We start from the raw sequence: 19,841 nt of genomic DNA, 5'->3' as shown, positions 1-19,841 counted from the left end.
TACCAAGGCCTGCTTGGTCAGTCCGGGGCCACCAGAAGTACTGGCCCCTTGTGGTGTTCTATCTTGCGGATGATTGCGCCCTATAGGGGCCACGGTGGGAAGGCATATAATAGAGTTTCCCGTGGCCAGGTCTGTACCAGGGCATCGATTCCCTGGGCCCTGGGACTGAAGTTCCCGTCTGTGGCTGAAGAAGCTAGGCACTTGGGTGTTGGACCGGTTTGCCGAGAGGTCCATGGTTGGTGTTCCCCAATGGCTTACTATCAACTAGAATGCTGTTGTCGACAGTCTCCATTCTCCTGGGTCTAGACTTTCTCTGCTGAGGTAATCCGCAGCGACGTTGTCTTTCCCCGTGATGTGGACGGCTGAGATCTCTCTAAGGTTCGCTTCCGCCCCCATCATTAGGGGGTCTATTTCCAGAGACACCTGTTGGCTTCTGGTTCCTCCCTGACAGTTGATGTAGGCCACTGTTGTGGCGTTGTCAGACTTGACTCTGACTGATTTGTCTCGGAGTCTGTGACCGAACCGTAGGCAGGCTAGTCTGATTGCCCATGCTTCTAGGTGATTGATGTTCCATCCCGACTCTTCTTTGTTCCATTGCCCCATGGCGGTTAGCTCCTGGCAGTGTGCTCCCCATCCCCGTAGGCTGGCGTCTGAGGTGAGCAGGATCCAGGTCGGTGCGGACAGCCTCACTCCCTGGCTCAGATGGCCTTCTTGTAGCCACCATCGTAGTTGGGTCTGAACTTTGTCCGGGAGCTGGAGACGAATGGGGTAGTTCTGGGACAGCGGGCTCCATCGTGACAGTAGAGAGTGCTGTAGGGGTCTCATGTGAGCTCTTGCCCATGGCACTACTTCCAGTGTGGATGCAATGAGGCCGAGGACTTGGAGGTAGTCCCATGCTGTGGGACGAAGCTCGCTCAACAGGGTTCGCAACAAGGTCATCAGTTTTGATCTCCTTGTCGGTGTCAGGATGACCTTGTCTTGTTTGGTGTCGAACCGAACTCCCAGGTATTCTAGGGATTGGGAGGGCTGCAAACAGCTCTTGTTTGTGTTGACCACCCACCCGAGGCTCTCCAGTAGAGTTTTGACTCTGTTGGTCACCTGGTGACTTTCCTCTGGGGATTTTGCCCTGATCAGTCAATTGTCCAGATAAGGGTGTACGAGGATTACTTCCTTCTTCAGTGTTGCTGCCACTACCACCATGATTTTGGAGAACGTCCGGGGTGCTGTGGCTAACCCGAATGGTAGTGCCCGGAACTGGTAGTGATGGTCCAGGATCATAAAGCGTAGAAAACACTGATGCTCTTGATGGAACGGAATGTGCAGGTAGGCTTCCAACAGATCCAGGGATGTAAGGAATTCTCCTGGTTGTATTGCCCTTATGACCGAGGGTAGGGTTTCCATGCGAAAGCGAGGAATCTTCAGGTGGCGGTTGACCGACTTGAGGTCCAGGATGGGCTGGAACGTCCCTTCTTTATTGGGAACGATAAAATAGTTGGAATAGTATCCAGTATTTATTTGTTGTGAGGGCACCGGTGTTATATCCTCTAAGGCGAGTAATCTGGTCAGTGTAGCTTCCACTGCTGTCCTCTTGGAGGGGTCATGGCAGAGGGATTCCACAAACTTGTCCGGAGGGATGTGGTGGAAATCCAGAAAATATCCCTCTCGAATGATGGCTAGGACCCACTTGTCTGAGGTTATCTTGACCCATCTTTGGTAGAATAGGGCAAGTCTGCCCCCTATGGCTTTTTCCCTTGGACGGGTCGGCTGATTTTCATTGTGGGGTGCGGCTGGGACCTGGCCCCGAGCCGGCTCCTCTTTTATTGTGCTTGTTCCGAAAGGACTGGCTTCTGCCTGCGGGGCAAGCCGCTTGATATGTGCTTCTGTATGGGTTGAAGCGCTGTGATCCTCTGCCCCTAGAAGTTCGGGGAAAGGGTCGCTGGTTTCTCTTATTCCTGTCCTCCAGTAACCGCGGCAGTGGGGATTCAGCCCATTTGTTGGCTAGCTTCTCTAGTTCGCTTCCGAACAGGAGGGTTCCCTTGAAGGCCATCCTTGTGAGTCTCGTTTTGGACGATGCGTCAGCTGACCAGCTTCGGAGCCAGAGTTGTCTTCTGGCTGCCACGGTAGATGACACGCCTCTAGCCGCGGTGCGCACTAAATCAGAAGCAGCATCCGTGAGGAATGATACTGCTGGTTCCAGGGCTTCCCCGGGAGTGTTGTTCCTGGTCGGTGATAAGCAGGCGCGTGTCACCACAGCACAGCAGGCCGTGATCTGTAGAGACATAGCGAAGACTTCAAAAGACTGTTTGAGGATGGATTCCAGACGTCTGTCTTGGGCATCCTTGAGTGCTGCTCCTCCCTTGACTGGGATAGTAGTGCGCCTCAAGACCACGCAGACCATGGCATCCATTTTCGGACATGACAGGAGATCTTTGGCAGCATGGTCCAGAGGGTACATGGCTTCCAGGGTACGCCCCCCTTTGAACGTGGTCTCTGGGGCTTCCCATTCCAAGACAATTAACTGCTGGTCGGCTTGCAACAGTGGGAAATGATGGGAGGTCTGACGGAGTCCCTCTAGGAGGGGGTTCGTCTTAGGTTCCCCCAAGGTACTTGTGCCCGGGATAGCGAGCTCTTTCAGGCTGTGACTAGGTCTGGAAGCTCATCCTTGGTGAAGAAACGCCTCATGGTTCGGTGGGGTTTGGTCCCTGGCAGGAGTTCTCCCTTCCTCCAGGGATTCTGAATCGCCATCTGAGTTGTCCGTGTCCCTGAGGGTGGGGCTTCTGGGTGGTGGAGGCACTTCTCTGGGCATAGAGGGTCCCGGGATGTTGAGGTCCTCTGGCGGAGCCTGTGGCCGTGTTATCGGAGGCCCTGGCTGCATGTGGACAAAGGTATGCAGGCCTTCGAAGAATTCCACCCAGGAGATAGATGCTCTGTCTAAATTAAGAGGCACTGTGTCCCTGGGGAGTCCCGTTTGAGGTAGGCTCCCGCTAGGAGACGTGAGGCCCGGCGTACTGTTCGAGAAGCTGGATCCCGGCACCGGCTGGGGAGGGCCATGGGCTGAATCCTCCAGGGCCTCCTCGCACTGTATACACAGGGCTGTGGCCTCCTCATGCTGCGCAGCTCTGATGTGGCATGCTGGGCAAAGGCCCTGAGCCTTGAGCTTCTTCTCCGGTGGTTCCATGGCTTGTGTGTATAAAAAATACAGGGACCGGGCAGCCTAGTTATGTGCTCCAGTGCATCGAGGTTGTGCACGCAAGTTGTATGCGCGCGCCGCTGTGCGCATGGGCCAAACTTATGCACCCGGCAAAGTAGGCGTGTGGTTGTGCGCGTTGATATGCGCACGGCATTTATGCGTGTGCCGATGTGTGCACAACAGATTTGTGCGCACGGCTCACCTCTGTGCGCACAGGTCGGGACGGCGGACTGGGCGGCGAATAGGTCAAAATGATGACGGCGACCACGCGGCCAGTATGGCGACCACCTCAGAGAGTCTCCACGTGGGAGGACCCCCAAATCTGACCGGGGCCTAGCCCTGCTAGGGCTGATCAACCCGGTGGCACTGGCGCCGGCTGGCAAACTGTGAGTCTCTTCGAACTTCAGAGACCAGAAACTTTAAAGAAGTTTTCTACCTTACCTTGTCTTTGCGTTTCCTGGTCTCATTCCGGGCGGTCTCCAGCTGCGGGGGGAGAGGGAAAATACCTTCACCGCCGCGCTCAAAGTTGCACCCACTGCCTCTCAGCTTCACCCGTTGCCGGGGGCTAAGTCCACGCCGAAGGTTGGCTGCCGGTCCAAGGCCAACCTCCGAGGGATTGCGGAAATCACCTCGGGAATTCTCAACTGGGGGAGGGTAAGATTTCTTCTTGTTTTGGGTATCTTTGGTAAATAACTCTAACTCGGTGCGAGCATGCATAGAGTTCCGAATTGCTATGGAGACGGAAAATACTGAAGAGCTGCACTTCCTGCAGGGGTATATGTACTAGGGCTGACGTCAGATTGAAATCTGATCCGTCTCCAACTGCTCTAAGGAGTACACTATACCCATTGGTCCTGAGTCCATCTGCTACACGCTAGGAAATTGCGCGCACATACACTGTGCTTTCACCCGCAGAGGGGAGAGGCGTTCCAGGGGCGTACTTTTACATGCGTACTTTTATTTTAAAATACATGTACGTGAATTCTCTTGGCAAAAACCACGTGCACTAAACATTGCAGGTGCGATTGTGCACGTGTAGTTTTTCCCGGGATGGCTTTCCAGGCACGCATTAAGCTTACTTTGAAAACTGGTGGGACTTGGGCTCATAACAGCTTGCAAATTTTTGATGGCAAAAGGTGGCACACACACTCACTTTTTTAAAAATTCTCAGAAAGTGCGAACAGACTCCTCCCAACAAAGTTGCACCTGTTCCTTGCATGGTGTGAATTGTGCACATACATTTGTACACGGACTTTTTAAAACCCACAGTATGTGCATAAATCCAAACACCATCTCAGCTCCTGCCCCTGGAACACCTCTCAATTTGCATACACCTAAGTATACGTGAAACTGAGTTACATGTATACTTTTTGCACATGAAGATGGGTACATTTTCTATGTATGCTCATAAAACCAGTTTATGTGCGTAAATTCTTTGAAAATGACCCCCTTCCCCCGCAGTCAATTTAGGTAGTATGTGTCCATCCCAGACCTGATACAACCCCGTAATTACAGCCGGACAACTTGAAATTGCTTCTTGAGGATTCAGGCACTGGGAGAAAAAATGTGAAATAAATGAATTCTGCAGGATTGGCTGAGTCCCCACTTCTGGCCTACCCCCCATGTCATCAGGGAATTCTGATCCAAAAATGGGGTTCTAACTCCTCCTCAACAAGAGTTAGTTGGAGGGGGGAGGCAGGAGGAAGAGCAGGTGAAAAACAAGAGCTGCATCAAAATCCCACGAGGACATGCGGTTGTACTGGGTACACAAATAGACAGCAGCACCGTGTCCAACATTAGACTAAAATACTGGCAAGCCCATATGGTCACCACAGTGATCCCAGGCCAGACGTTAATTAGCAAGCTCTGTGCCCTATAGAAGTCACTGGAGGTGAGTTAGAGGCAAGTATGCTTGTTCACCTCGAGCACCATTTAAAGAGTTAAGAGGGGCAGGGTTTGAGTCACCCAGGGTCTACTAGTAGACCACAGGTGGCCAGCTCAGGCCCTCAAGAGCCACCAACAGGCCAGGTTTTCAGGATACCCACCAGGAAAATGCAGGAGATAGATTTACATACAATGTAGGCAGTGCTTGTTAGAAGCCCTTAGGATTTCAAGTCAGGGAATGCCAAGTTTGAGAGAGAACTCTGGATCTGTGTTTCGCCTCTCAGCGATGATTTCTGAGCTAAGGGTGCTCCACTCAGATCTCCCCCTCTCTTGCTTTACTGCTGAGGGATCCAAGCAAATTTCTGTTCTGTTTCAACAAGTAGTTCCATATGTTCCAGACTCGCAAAACACTCTCTGCAATCTAAGTGGATGGAAAGATACAAAGCGAAAAAAATACAATTTTGTCTCGTCTTTTCTTGAAGCAAGTCTCAACACAGTGGACCGGTCTCATCTGATTACTGAATATTTAAGCGATGAGGAAAAAATGTAAAAGTGTTCATCCATGGAGCGGGCTTTTTTTTTTTTTTTTTTTTTATCCATACTGGGTCCATCAAGCCCAGCATCCTGTTTCCAACAGTGGCCAATCCAGGCCATAAGAACCTGGCAAGTACCCAAAAACTAAGTCTATTCCATGTAACCATTGCTAATGGCAGTGGCTATTCTCTAAGTGAACTTAATAGCAGGTAATGGACTTCTCCTCCAAGAACTTATCCAATCCTTTTTTAAACACAGCTATACTAACTGCCTTCACCCACTGATTTTTTGCATCACTTCTTGTTAATGAGCACGGACATAGATAGACCTCTTGGTGCAACTACTAACTCGTGGGACTGGGTTATTGCACTCAATAGTCTGCGCTAAATACCAGGAACACTTTTTGGAGGTTACTGGGCCATTGCATTATTGGGGACATGAATAATCACGCATTACTGTCTTATAGCATGTTTCCTTATGGAATACAGCCTGTCTGTTAATCAGGCAGCCAGGGTGATAGTGCACCTTTCCCACAGATCCCAACAAGCATCACCTGCTGGCGTGTGTCCTTCTTGTGGTTGTTATAAACCCACCTTCCCACTTTTTACAATGCCAATCCTGTTTTCCCCAATGAGAAAATAAAGCCACATGGTTCCCTCCCTGCAACCGAAGCTCAAACATGGCGTATTTCAACTTCACTTGCTAGTAACCTGTATAAAGGAATTGCCTCAGAAAAGTTGCAAAACACAACTGCGTACAGTGACACACAGAATAGCACTTAAACCAGTGCGAAGCAGATACTTGGACACTCTTGGCATTGTTCGCAGTCCTGGATCATTTTTTTGTGCCATCGCTATGCGCTGGGATGGGAAATGCAGCAGGGTCAGGACTCGGAGTTGATATTAGTCCTCACTAAGAGTGTTATTTTTTTGTTCATAAAGCTATTAAATTATAGTCAGTTAATTACTTTTTTTTTGTGACTGGAGTGACTTACAGGTGGAAAAGGAAATTCTCTCAAACTGACAAGATCTTGTGTTCAGTTTTACAAAAATACAAACTGAAATGAATTAATTTATCCTCACAACAGACTGTGCAATTCTGTATTGTTTTTTAAAACAGCAAAGCACAAACATAACTAAGTTTATCCAATTAACTAGTTAACTTTACAACACTCACAACCATAAAACATTAAGTGCCAAGAAGCACATGAAGACGTAAACCAGAAACTCCAGTTCCAACTTCTGGTCCTCCTGGATCACATCCCACACAGGAAGTAATAATCTTCCATGAGGTCCTTGCCACATCTCAACAAAATGTTGATTCTGGAATGTTCACTGTAAACAAAGTAGGTTTGCAAATACTTAAGATTGTTTACAATTCTTTAAACAATTGCTCTATATTGTTTTAACCACCCCACACAAGGGAGAGCCTTGAATCCACACAGCACATTTTGTTTCATCAGGGGTTAAAATGCACTTCATCTGAAATATCCTTCCAGGTCCACAGTTGTTTAAGAGGTTGCAAGCTCCAATATTTCAAGAAGAAAAGATTCAGATGTAATACACCAAGTGATTTATTTTAAAATTGTTGACTTGAAAATCCAGTTTAAGATAAAAGCCTCTTTCTGTGGGGTCCTGCAGGCAGGTAGAAGGTGATGTGACACATACGATGAGCAGAACACTTATTTGTACTGAATTGGGAGACATTTTTGGGTGTTTTGTGAAAATAAGTTATTTTACCATCACCTGATTTAAACTCTAACCCCCACCTCTCCACTCTACCTCACCTATTCTACAAGGAATTCAACATAGAGGATTCTGATTTTCACTATAGCAGGTTTGGTTGTTCCTTTTTTACTCTTTTGCATGTTTTTTATAATCTAATTCTTATCCCAAAGCTTTCCAAGATATAGTCCAGTTTTCAGAAGGATAAGTCTTTACAGTCCCAGAAAGCTTTTTTGGATGCAACTGGGAGTCAAGAGTGACAAAACACACCCCAGTGAATATTGACATGATATTGGGGTTTCCCCTTTGCCCTACAGGGAACAGCAGTGCACACAAAATGTCCAACTGATGAAGATACAGGAGTGGCTTTATCCTGGGGTGCCTTATGGATAGTATCACTCAAGTCTGTGTCTGCATCTGGTATATACTTTCTTCAGTTCTTATACTACAGCCAACTCACCTTTCACCTTCTGTAGAGAAATAGAACATGGGCCACATCTGAATGTTTGCTCTGGGATGGCACTGAAGCTATATTTGTTCCTTGCTCTAATCCTGGATTCATGTTTTTCCTTCACGACATCATCATAAATTGTACAAACCAAAATAATTAAGCAGCATCCTTTTAAAATTTCTTTACAGAGAGGGAATTTTAGCTGGCAAACTTAGGAAATGAGATTTATAGAGGCTCAGCAGTAGATTCCACAAGGTTTGCATTTTACAAGGGTCACTTTAAGGGGAACTGCCCAATGACTGATCACATGCCTACAAGCTACCAGACCGCTCAGCGTCAAAATATCACTGTGCAATGGACTAATGGATGGTGTGCAGCTATTTGTGGTTAAATTGTGTCATCTGCAATTAGTAGGACAAGGTTGATTTAGAGTAGAAAGAGGTAAAGAAGGCAATTTTTTTTTCCATTTGGTCAGCCCCTTGCTTCTAGGTCATGTAGGGCCCACAGTCAGCAGCCTCATGGCATGCATACTTAATGCTGGCAGTCACCATATGGAGTAAATACCATCTGGGCAGGATAGCAGCGGACACCGACCACAGCTAAAGGAATTGTCCTCCTGCCTCACATTTCTTGCCCTTAGAAAAGACAGAATCCTGGTGGTGGTGAGTGGAAGCCCAGGACTTGAACCGGATCCATCTTTTCACCTAAAGAATTAGCATGAAGTTCAGAGAAAGAGTAAAACAGAAAACCTGAGGAAAACTAAAGAAAGAAAATAATTCTAAAAAAGATTTTCCCAGTTGCTATCCAATACAGTCACTGCTCCCTTTAGCATGAGCCACAGTCTTCTGGAAGCCAGAGGATTTCTTGCTAGCCCAGGCCCACATCCAGCGACATCATTACCACAAAGCCCAGGATTGAGGTCCAAGACGCCAGCTTTCCATTCCCACTGCAAAGAGAGAGAATGAGAGACTCAGCCACAGACAGTACGGAAGCTCACGATGATCTCAGTAAACTCGGAATGAACAATCAATGGAGGATGGTTTGTTCTTTGCAAGCTCCCTGAATTATACACATCACAGGCCTCATCTTCGAAAACATTTTGGCCCAGGACATATACTGGCGAAAGCTTCCTTTTGAAGGTACATAATATCACAGCAGATTAGGATCTTTTGGCCTACCCGGGCTGGCCATTGTTCCTGATTAGAGTGGTACCAGAGACCTTATTTGCTCTCAGGCCCTCTCCCTTCCTTGAATATATCATTACCCTCTCTATCTGCCCAAATGGGTTTGAATCCTATCACCTTTTTGCTTACTACAACCTCTGCTGGTAAATGGTTCTGGGTATTTACTGTTTTCTCAATAAGAAAACGTTTTCTCAAGTTTCCTTTAAACCAACCTTCTTTCAAGTTCATATCATGACCTCTTGTCCTTGTGTTTCCTTTTCTATAGAAAATGCTACCTCTTTCAGGATCTTATGGAAGTTTGCCAGATATCTGAATATTTCTATCATATCCCCCCTTTCCCCTCTCCTATCCAGTGGATACATTTTCAGCCTCTCTGTATAGGATTTGTGCAGGGCCTGAGCCATTTTAGTAGGCCTTCTCTGTATTGTTTATTGTTTATTGAAATGAATTGTTACCGCACTATGATGGCACATGATTAAATGTAATCTATACCACTCACTCTTTTCATTATCGTGCCTTGCTGTAAACCGTTGTGACAGTTATCTAACTTAACAACAGTATAGAAGAGCTTTTAAATAAGTAAATAAATAAATAAATTGCCTCCATCAAGACAGGACTTCTCACTGTGTACAATCACTGCTTTGCTGGTTTGCTTATTGCTCTGTGTATCTTTTAAAATAAACAGCTTAAAATAAAAAAAAGACAGGACTTCTGCTGTGTCACCTGAGAGTGCTTCAGCTACAAAATAAAGCCTTCTTGCTTTCTGTTTCATCATAATAGCAGGGTGGGAGGTCAACAAGATGTCTGAGGGTTTGCTGATTTAGAGAAGAATATATCTGTGTTAGCTTACGTTATGTGAATCTGAGACAACCATATAAACTAACTCCAATCATTTTACGCTTGGTTTCCACACATTCAAGGGTATGTAGTCCAGTTTTCTCAATAATGAAAGCAACAGCTTGGATATGCAGACTAATCTGGGGCAGGAGTTTCAGGATAGGCACAGAGTATAGTATGAGGTTCCTCCATCTGCAATCAGAGACCAGAAATCCCCATACCTGGTTTGAGCTTCTGGGATAATGTCATCCATGACCACGTAAACCATCGCTCCAGCAGCAAAGGCCAAGGCATAGGGGAGGAGTGGCTCAGCCAGCACAATGGCAAAGGCACCGAAAATCCCAGCCAAGGGTTCCACCATGCCACTTAACTGGCCATACCTTTAAAAAAAATAAAATCAAAGACATAAGGCAACTGTCAAACAATTGAAAAAAAAAAAAGAGCATTGTCTATTAGTAAAGCTAGTATGATATTAACATTAGAGGTGTGGACTAGGGGCTCATTTAGATATCTATTCCACTCTCTTCTACAGTTCCATGAGGATCCTGATAAAACACACATACTAAATACATAAAACATAAAATTCAACATTAAACAAAAGAAGACTAAATCCATACTAACATATAAAAGCCTATATAATAAAGCAACAATATAAGATACATAAATACATAAAAGCAAATAAAACAAACATAAAATCAACAAAAACATAACCTTGACTGGAAAAAATCCCTCCATGCTAGTACCTCCTGAGAGCAAAAAATACCTGCAACAAAGCTAGTAGATCAGAGTCTAACTAAAACTGACCCAGAAACATATATGTCTCCATATGCTTGACTAAAAAGAAAGGTTTTCACAGCTTTTCTAAACGTCACGGAGTATGTTAACATTCTAACAGATCAAATATCAGGGCCTACCATATTTGATCATTTCTTTCCCTTGCACTTCCTGACACTACAATTTGCTAACATTCTAACAGAAACAGGAAGTGTGTTCCATAACAAAGGTCCTGCTATGGAAAATGCCCGCTCGTGAGCCTGATATAGATGGACAACCGGAAGGATGGGAACATCTAAGAGGCCCGAGTTAGATGATCATAGAGATCAAGCAGGAATATAAAAATGCAAAAGCGAATTAGCCCATGGTGAGATGCCATTATTTAGCACAGAGCTTTCCAAACTTTTCATGTTGGTGACACACTTTTTAGACAAACATAATTTCGTGACACAGTAATTCAGTCTACCAGCAAACCAGAAGTTAAAGGTTAAACGAACAAAATGTATTTCAACAATTTATGTATGTTTCCTTAAATATATACATAAATAAAATGTTTCACAACACAACCTATCTCATAATAAATATTTGCAGGCTTCCACTTCCTCCATGCTGATCTCGTACATTGTGAGATCGGCATAGAGAAAGTGCTACTCTTGCACATTCCCAAAGATTACATGTGCCAATCACTAAAAAGTAATTTTTTTTTTACCTTTGCTGTCTGATCTTAGTTTTCTAATCGGTTGGTCACAGGCTTTTTTTTCCACCTTTCCTTTCTTGTTTTTTTGCCAATTCCTTTTACAGGGTCTTTTTTTCTATTTCTTTTCTCTCCATCTGTCTTCCCTCAAACACACAATCAGGTTCTCATTCTCACACGCTATCTCACACATTCTCACACACACAGGCTCTCACTCACATGCAATCTCACACATCCACAGCTCTCACTCTCACATGCCTCTCTCATATACATACATACTGTCTCTCTCGTGCACATGCTGTCTCACACACACAGGCTCTCTCACTCCTACATGCTCTCTTGCTCAAGCACAGGCTCTCACTGGCACATGCTGTCCCTCTGCACGGGTTGCCGAAGGATGGGCTCTTCAGAGGCCCTGATCTTCCCTGGCCGTGACATGGGATCTGCAGCGGCCCTGCTATCGGGTTTCCTCCTCTTCTCGGGCTGCCGCGACGTGGGATCCGCAGCGGCCCTGCTATCGGGTTTCCTCCTCTTCTTGGGCCGTCGCGACGTGGGATCCGCAACGGCCCATTAATGCTGCTCTTCTTCTGTACGCAGCAGATGCTCCTCCTCCTTCCTGCCCACGCGGCTCCGGCAACGTTTTTCTTCCAGGGCTGCACAGGCAGGAAGGAGGAGGAGTGAACGTGACCCTTTTCTTCGGGCCGTGGTGATGTAAGCTCCACCACTGCCCGCCGATCTTCCTGCTATAGTTCCCTGCTTCCGCCGGCCCTGTGGACCGGGCGACACACCTCCACACTACAGGCAACACACTAATGTGTCCCGACACACACTTTGGAAAGCTCTGATTTAGCAGTTTAAATGCAAGCATTAAAACTCTGCATTTACTATGCCATTCAAATGGCAGCCTCAATACAGGTGTCACCTGCAATACAGGTGTCATATGCTCACGGGTACAAACAAGTCCCACTAAGCACTCTGGTGGAGAATTCTGATATATCTGTTCATGATACACAGCAAGGAATGAAGCAAGTTTATGACTTCTTACAAGTCATCCTGGTCCAGATTTAAGAAGCGGGCATAAAAAGCACTCTGAAAAGCTAGTAAAAAAATTGAAACAGGCTGCAGTCATCAAGTTGCAGGCCAAGCAGTATAATCATGGCCACAAACACTTTTGATCAGGTTTCTTAAATGCACTTTGAACTCAAGTATCACACACAGAGAGATTGAAGAGGAGGTGGGGAGTTACTTAGCTCAAAATGCTGGCTCTTCCATCTTTCTGGGAGCAATTTTTAAACATGTTTTTGTGCAAAGCCCTGTGAGTACTTTTACCTGTGGATACGGCATCAAATTTCAAAGAGAATGTATGCGTGCATGTTTTCTTGGCAACCTGCAGCCTTTTGCACCTGTTTTTTCTGTGGCTGGATTTTTTTTCACAAAACAACGTGGATGGACTTGCAAATGCAATCTACGTGCTATTTTCCTATCCCGCCCGAAACACTTCCCCCAGGAATCCCTCCCCTAAATGCAGCTGAAAGCATGTGCATTGTGACAGGTCTGATGGAGCTTCATTTTCAGTCTTTTGCATGTAAACTGTCCTCTCTCTGTGCAATACTTGAGTTTTTACTGCATTTAAGTAAAATGATTGCAAGTATTTGAGGCTATGATTTTTTTTTTTTATTTCGTTTAACTCTTAGACCACCTTCTTCAACATAAACATTGCCCAAGGTGGGTTGCAAATTCATCTGTACAGCAAGAATTTTGCTGTTTGCTCGCCACATTTTGTAAATAGGAGAATTCCAGTTTTCCAGAAGATTTTTGTATAGATTAATGTGCTTGTGAATTTTCTGATTTTGTACTTCTTTGAATACTATGCTACTAAAAAAGATTTAAAAAAAAAACACACTCTGCAACTTGCCTGCACATCATTTTACTGATACAATTTTGAAATAGTTTATCATTTGGCCAAATATTTAATTTCCTGCACTTCAGGAAAGGGGGAAAATATCCACAGAAGAAACCATGCAACCTAAAACCCACTTTAGGACGTTTACGCAGTCCATAAATCTAGTTTCTAGAGGTAAATGCTCCTTTATCTCCTCTGCTTGGGTTTACCTGAGTGGCATAAAGATTTGTTTTACTGTTCCCTCTCCCATTCAAAACTTGTGGTGCTGTGCTAGTGTCAGAAATGTGCTGCCAGTCCACCTATCCCAAAGCCGACCATGCAGACTGTTTGGATTGTAACCGGACTAAACCAAAATCTTAGAGTCATAGATTGACATTTGCTACAGAACAATGGCATGGCAATAGCCCAGAACATCAGGCTGCAATTCCCAAATTCTGACAAGTTGACGTTTTGTTTACATCTGAGCTCTGTTATCTCACCCACCAGATTCTCCATTGTGGAGGCTCTGTAGAAAGCTTTACAATTGTATTAAAAAAAACCAAAATAAAGATTTTCCAGAGTCTCACGCTTCCTATTTACTGAGTAGAGTAAGGCTTTGCTTCACCTTCAACTTCTCCTGGGGCATTCACTGCCAGTAAACACCCCATCTTGTGGGCTGCTGACACTCACTAAGCGCACTTCAACCTGAGTTATGACACGGCAGCCCCTTCACAAAATATCAGGAGAGCTCTGCAATTAACTCTGACGCCAAATTACAATTATTACTATAAAGCTTTGTGTGACCCAGTCAGGAAGGTGTTACAGCACATTACTATCTTCCTGCTTCAAGAAATTTTGCTTTCCTAGAGCCTGAAGTTCACAGACTAGCCCAACACTGTACCCAGTTGAGGTAAGAATAAGAGGTTAAGTCCAGAACCGTGTTTCTCTAAGGATTAACTCAGCACTTGATGCAGCGTCCAAAGCCTCCTGCCGTAAATCTATTTATGAGGAGAATGAAGGGTGGCACCTGCTGTAAGGCAAGACACCAGAAGCCCTCCAAGCACACTCTCCGTGACTCTCCTTACCAAAAAGCTCTCCACGTGGAAACACCAGCCCCACGCAAGGGAAGGCTCACCGCCAGGCCTTCTGGAAAATTCTGAATTCCAATTCCGATCGCTAAGTTCCTGGAACCAAGGAAACAAAAATATCCCTTAAAATATGAAAAATTAACAATGAGAACATTGTAATGTTTTCTTACTGACAGGATGTTGGCCAGATTTTATATCAAAGGGCCGCTGTGCAGAGAAGCCATATTGTGTTGTACTATGACAAGATAAATAAAGTTTTGATTTACAAAATATGGCTGACATCAAAGCTTGGAAAGTGAGAAATAATTTTAGTTTTTCTGTACTACTTGCTTTGGTTACTTTATATTCAGGACCATTAAACATTTTGGAAAGATGTTTTACAGTTTGTCCTTAATATGAAAAATACCTCCTGAGGAAGGTCTTCCTGTATAATGCACACAAAGTTTGAATCTTTTCATTTCAGCAGCTTAGAGATGAATACATTATTATGGAAATGAATTAAAGAAAGGGCTGGTGTGACTGACATACACTTTTTGAGGAATGAAGGGGTCCTCTCTCCATGAAGTATTCCCACCTAAACCCTGCTAGTACCATAAGATTACAGGAGAGCCCTTACCCGCACACAAAGTTTGAATCTTTTCATTTCAGCAGCTTAGAGATGAATACATTATTATGGAAATGAATTAAAGAAAGGGCTGGTGTGACTGACATACACTTTTTGAGGAATGAAGGGGTCCTCTCTCCATGAAGTATTCCCACCTAAACCCTGCTAGTACCATAAGATTACAAGAGAGCCCTTACCCGCACAGTGATTTCTGAATGGCTTACCATTCAGCTGGTCACAAGGACAGAATGTGCTGGGATGGAACTCGTAAGAATGCAGACCATCAGGATCAGAACCAAATCCCACAATATCATGCTCAAAGGCCCCCAAGCTCAGTCCACTTCGCTCACCATAAAATATTAATATCTCGCACCTTCCAAAGCTCATAGAAATCAGTGCACTAGTCCTTTCTCAGTTCATCCGGACTAAAGGACCGTGCATCTTGTATCCTCACCTAGTATGGGAAAGGTACAGCCGCAGTGTAGCTGCTATCTATGAGTCTTTAGGATATGATCTGAGGCATTTTCCCTGCCTGCCGGCAGATGTTCTCCTGTATCACATACAATACTATCCACTACGGTGTACTAGTGCTCTTGCACAACGGATGTCATTAGGCGCGATGCAGCACTCAACAGAGGACGCCACTGACAGTCACTTAGAAAACACCATCGAGCACACCATCTCTTCTATAGTGCACTGTAAGTGTCTACAATAGACAGCTGGTGATAGAGCAAGCATCATCAATTTCAGTCCACTTTGCTCACCTTCCCGCACCTTCCAAAGCTCAGGGTGGGCTACAGGGTTAACATCCATAATTAACACTCAACTTACAATAAAACAAATGACATAAAACAGCCTCTGTGAGGTTTGAATGATGGACTGAGCTCTGCTTGGACAGGTTGTTCATGCTCTGAAAACATGAGTGGGCACTTGCTCATTTTCCACTTTCCAATTTTTATGGCAAACATTTAACAAGTACCAGAGGCCTGCAGAGAGCCACAGAACTGCCCAGTGACCCAGTTTCAAGAAGGCAGAAGTTCTGCCAGTCCTGAACATGCATCCCGGTGCATGCTGGTATTTGTAGTCCCTGCTCCTACCACTTGAAATAAGCGCTATCGCATCAGGATGGGGGCTGTCAGAAGTCCAGGAGTGGGACACTTAGCAGCTCTGGAGCCAGCAGCTGAAGGCTGAAAACCCGCAGCCTTGACAGGGGAAGAGTATTAAGGGTTCAGCAGGTATGAAAGTAGTGTAAAATCTATTCCTGACCTGGCTGTGCTTGAACTGGTATCAGAAAGTAATGTCAGCCCTCTCTCTCCTCCCAACCTTCTTACATTACATAGTCCCTTCAGGACTGGGGCCTGTAGCCTACTGTGTCCTCTGTCTTTCTGCTCTTTGCTGTTTATGTTATTTGACTTCTAGTGCCCTTCCATGTTCATTGTGCACTGAGGCTCCTTTCTAAAGGAGGCATAAGAGGCCAGCTACTCTCTTTTAAGCACAGCCATGTCAATTAATACTTGAAAGAGTCACTTGCTATTTTTTTTTTTTTTTTATAACTGAGACGTGGGCACACGCCTCCAGGCCTCTAGCGATGCTCCACTTTTGAAGTATCTCACTGCTTTTACTCAAATGTTGAGCAATTATGCTCACACCCTTCCACAGCTGCAGTGAGGCAGAATCTGCTCATCCACCTCACCGCTTTCCAGTACTCAGGGCACAAGAAAACGCAGCCACTCTGTTTACCTAGCCTGGATCAGACATTAAGAGCCACAACATTATACCTTCTCCTCTCTGGAAGTTGCCATGGAAGCTGTGGTACCAGGAGCTTGGGGGTGAAAGCAGGAATGGGATAAACATATAACGGGGGTGGGGGGAGAGATCAGAGATCAAGTAATGTCTGAGCAGCAAACACAGGCAGGAACTAATGGGCAGACTAGGTGGGTCCAGCCGTCCTTATCTAACCACTCAGAAGCTTTTTGAAAACCTACCCAACTGTGTTTCCATAACACCTTCCATCCTGATACAATACCAGATGATTATAAGTGCATGGAGCTAATAAATACAGGAGGTGGAGCGCTCTGGGACCCTAAAGGAGTAAAAGGATCCTGAAGCCAAGACTGAATACAAAACTTTTTTTTTTTTTTTTTTTTTTTTTTTAAATAATAGAAATGTTTAAAAAAATCTTTAAAAAGTGAAAGATATGTTCCTAAAAACTGTTGTTTCTCCAAACATACAGAGGAAGCAAGACAGCGTATTTGTATGTTTTTAATCCTTAGGAACATAAGAAATGCCATGCCGGGTCACTCAGACCAAGGTCCATTGAGCCCAGCATCCTGTCTCTAATAGTGGACACAAGTCACAAGTACCCGTCAGATGTCAATAGCTGATCTGTTTCTTGTCTCTCACTCCCAGGGATAAGCCCTGGCTTTTCCAGATCTACCCGGCTAATAACTGTTTATGGACTTTTCCTTCAGGAACTTGTCCAGTCCTCTTTTGAACCCCACTACATGAGCTTCCTTGCCTACATCCTCTGGCAACAGATTGCATAGCCTGATTGTGCTCTGAGTGCAAAATACTTCCTATGATTTGCTTTAAATTTGCTGGTGGCTAGTTTCATAGAGTGGCCCCTAGTCCTAGTGTTGTTGTATTTACCTGTTCCACCCCACTTATGATTTTATAAATCTCAATCACATCCCCTTCTCAGTCATCTCTTTTCCAAACTAAAGAGCCCTAATCTGTTTATCCTTTCTCCATAAGGGAGCTTTTCCACCCCTTTACCATTTTTGTCACCCTTCTAGCTACCTTTTCTATGTCTTTTTTTGAGATGGGGCAATCAGAACTGCACCCCATCCTCAACATGCGGGTCGCACCCTGGATCTGTACAAGGGCACCATTATATGCTCAGTTTTGTTCTCTATTCCTTTCCAAACAATTCCTAACACTCTATGAGCCTTTTTGACTGCCGCCACACACTGAGCCAAAGATTTCAAGGTATTCTCCACAAGGACTCCAAGGTCCTTTTCCCGGGTGGTGACCCAGTATTATGTACTTGGCATTATTTTTCCCTATGTGCATTACTTTGCACTTCTCTATATTAAAATGCACCTGCCACTTAGAAGCCCGGTCTCCTAGTCTCACAAGGTCCTTCTGCAGTTCCTCACAATCCGCTACTGGTTTTAATGACTCAAAACAATTTTGTGTCATCTGCAAATTTGGTCCCCTCACTCATCCTTTCTTTCTCCAGATCATTTATGTATAAGCTAAATAGCCCAGGTCCCAGTACAGACCCCTGGGGCACTCCACTAATGCCTTTTCTCCAGTTGGAAACTGACAATTTAGTCCTACCCTCCGTTTCTTGTCTTTTATCCAGTTACCAATCCATAATAGGACACTGCCTCCGATCTCATGACCTCCCAATTTCCCGAGGAGCCTCTCATGAGGGACTTTGGGAAATTCTTTCTGGAAATCCAAACACACTACGTCATCCGGTTCACCTTTGTCTGCATGTTTATTTACAGCCCCCAAAAAATAAATTGGTAAAGCAAGACTTCTGTTTGCAAAGCCTACTTTGACTCTCACCCATAACCACGACTATCTATGTGGTCAGTAATTTAATTTTTAAGAATAGCTTCGATCCTTTTGCCCAGCACTGACCATCAGGCTCACTGGTCTATAGTTCCTCCGTTGGGCTTTTGGCTTCAGTTGTACTAGAAAAAGATTTTATTGCTTGTTTTTATCACTCTGGGACTTTTCAAATTCTCTCTTAGCCTGCTTAATTATTTTACATCTGCCAATGCTTATGCTCTTCCCTATTTGCCTCATTTGGGTCTGCTTTCCAGTTTTTTGGAATGATGCTCTTTTGGCTTTAATTGCCTCTTTCACCTCATTATTTGCTTTTCCTTTCATATTATAAAACTTTTTTAGTAGAATTACCATATTGTGTCTATGAGGCATATCTTGAAATCACTTAAAAAAAAACCCCTCCTTAAATATGTTTGTCTGAAAATGCTGTTTCAGAAATCACGTTTAGTTTCATCATACAAAACGGTTACTTAACTGCAAGATGCTCAGGTCAGCAAGCGGATGGCTGCTGCAACTGAAAGACACCGCAACACCATCCTTGGGCTCCCCCCATGGCTGGTCTGTCTTTTCTCCCAGTAACATCAACAAAAGCCAAAATCACCACACTGGCATGACAATGGCACTGTGGTTTCCCAGTAACTACAACCAATTGATTGCTAGGGGAGCATACACTGCACTGATAATGCTGCAAAAGAACCGATTTTGCAAAGGGACACACACATACCACTGATTTAAGGTTCTGAAAGGGGGCCGGATTTACCAAAGGAGCACACACTGCACCAATATAACACTGAAAAGGGGTCGATTTACCAGAGAAGTGCACACTGCACCAATATAACACTGAAAAGGGGTCAATTTACCAGAGAAGTGCACACTGCACCGATAACACTGAAAAGGGGCCGATTTACCAAAGGAGCACACACTGCACCAATATAACACTGAAAAGGGGTCGATTTACCAGAGAAGTGCACACTGCACCAATATAACACTGAAAAGGGGTCAATTTACCAGAGAAGTGCACACTGCACCGATAACACTGAAAAGGGGCCGATTTACCAAAGGAGCACACACTGCACCAATATAACACTGAAAAGGGGTTGATTTACCAGAGAAGTGCACACTGCACCAATAACACTGAAAAGGGGTCGATTTACCAGAGAAGTGCACACTGCACCAATATAACACTGAAAAGGGGTCGATTTACCAGAGAAGTGCACACTGCACCGATAACACTGAAAAGGGGTCGATTTACCAGAGAAGTGCACACTGCACCAATATAACACTGAAAAGGGGTCGATTTACCAGAGAAGTGCACACTGCACCGATAACACTGAAAAGGGGCCGATTTACCAAAGGAGCACACACTGCACCAATATAACACTGAAAAGGGGTCGATTTACCAGAGAAGTGCACACT

The 19,841-nt window shown here is 44.9% G+C and overlaps 1 protein-coding gene across 7 annotated transcripts in view; it reads right to left on the bottom strand.

Moving 5' to 3' along the window:
• Nucleotides 1–6,694: 6,694 nt before the first annotated feature.
• The window catches only part of SLC39A11 (solute carrier family 39 member 11), a 551,900-nt gene continuing 538,753 nt past the window's right edge, over nt 6,695–19,841 (bottom strand). For all 7 annotated transcript variants that reach the window (XM_029599262.1, XM_029599266.1, XM_029599264.1 and 4 more), the window contains 3 exons: nt 14,240–14,338; nt 10,026–10,184; nt 6,695–8,729 (listed from right to left, as the gene is read on the bottom strand). In XM_029599262.1, the coding sequence (XP_029455122.1) occupies nt 8,651–8,729; nt 10,026–10,184; nt 14,240–14,338 (337 nt within the window). In that variant the 3' untranslated portion in view covers nt 6,695–8,650. The remainder of the gene's footprint in view (nt 8,730–10,025; nt 10,185–14,239; nt 14,339–19,841) is intronic.

The sequence above is a fragment of the Rhinatrema bivittatum genome, chromosome 4, assembly GCF_901001135.1.
Source record: "Rhinatrema bivittatum chromosome 4, aRhiBiv1.1, whole genome shotgun sequence".
In the NCBI taxonomy this organism is placed as follows: Eukaryota; Metazoa; Chordata; class Amphibia; order Gymnophiona; family Rhinatrematidae; genus Rhinatrema; species Rhinatrema bivittatum.
This window is presented reverse-complemented; position numbering and strand designations above follow the sequence as displayed.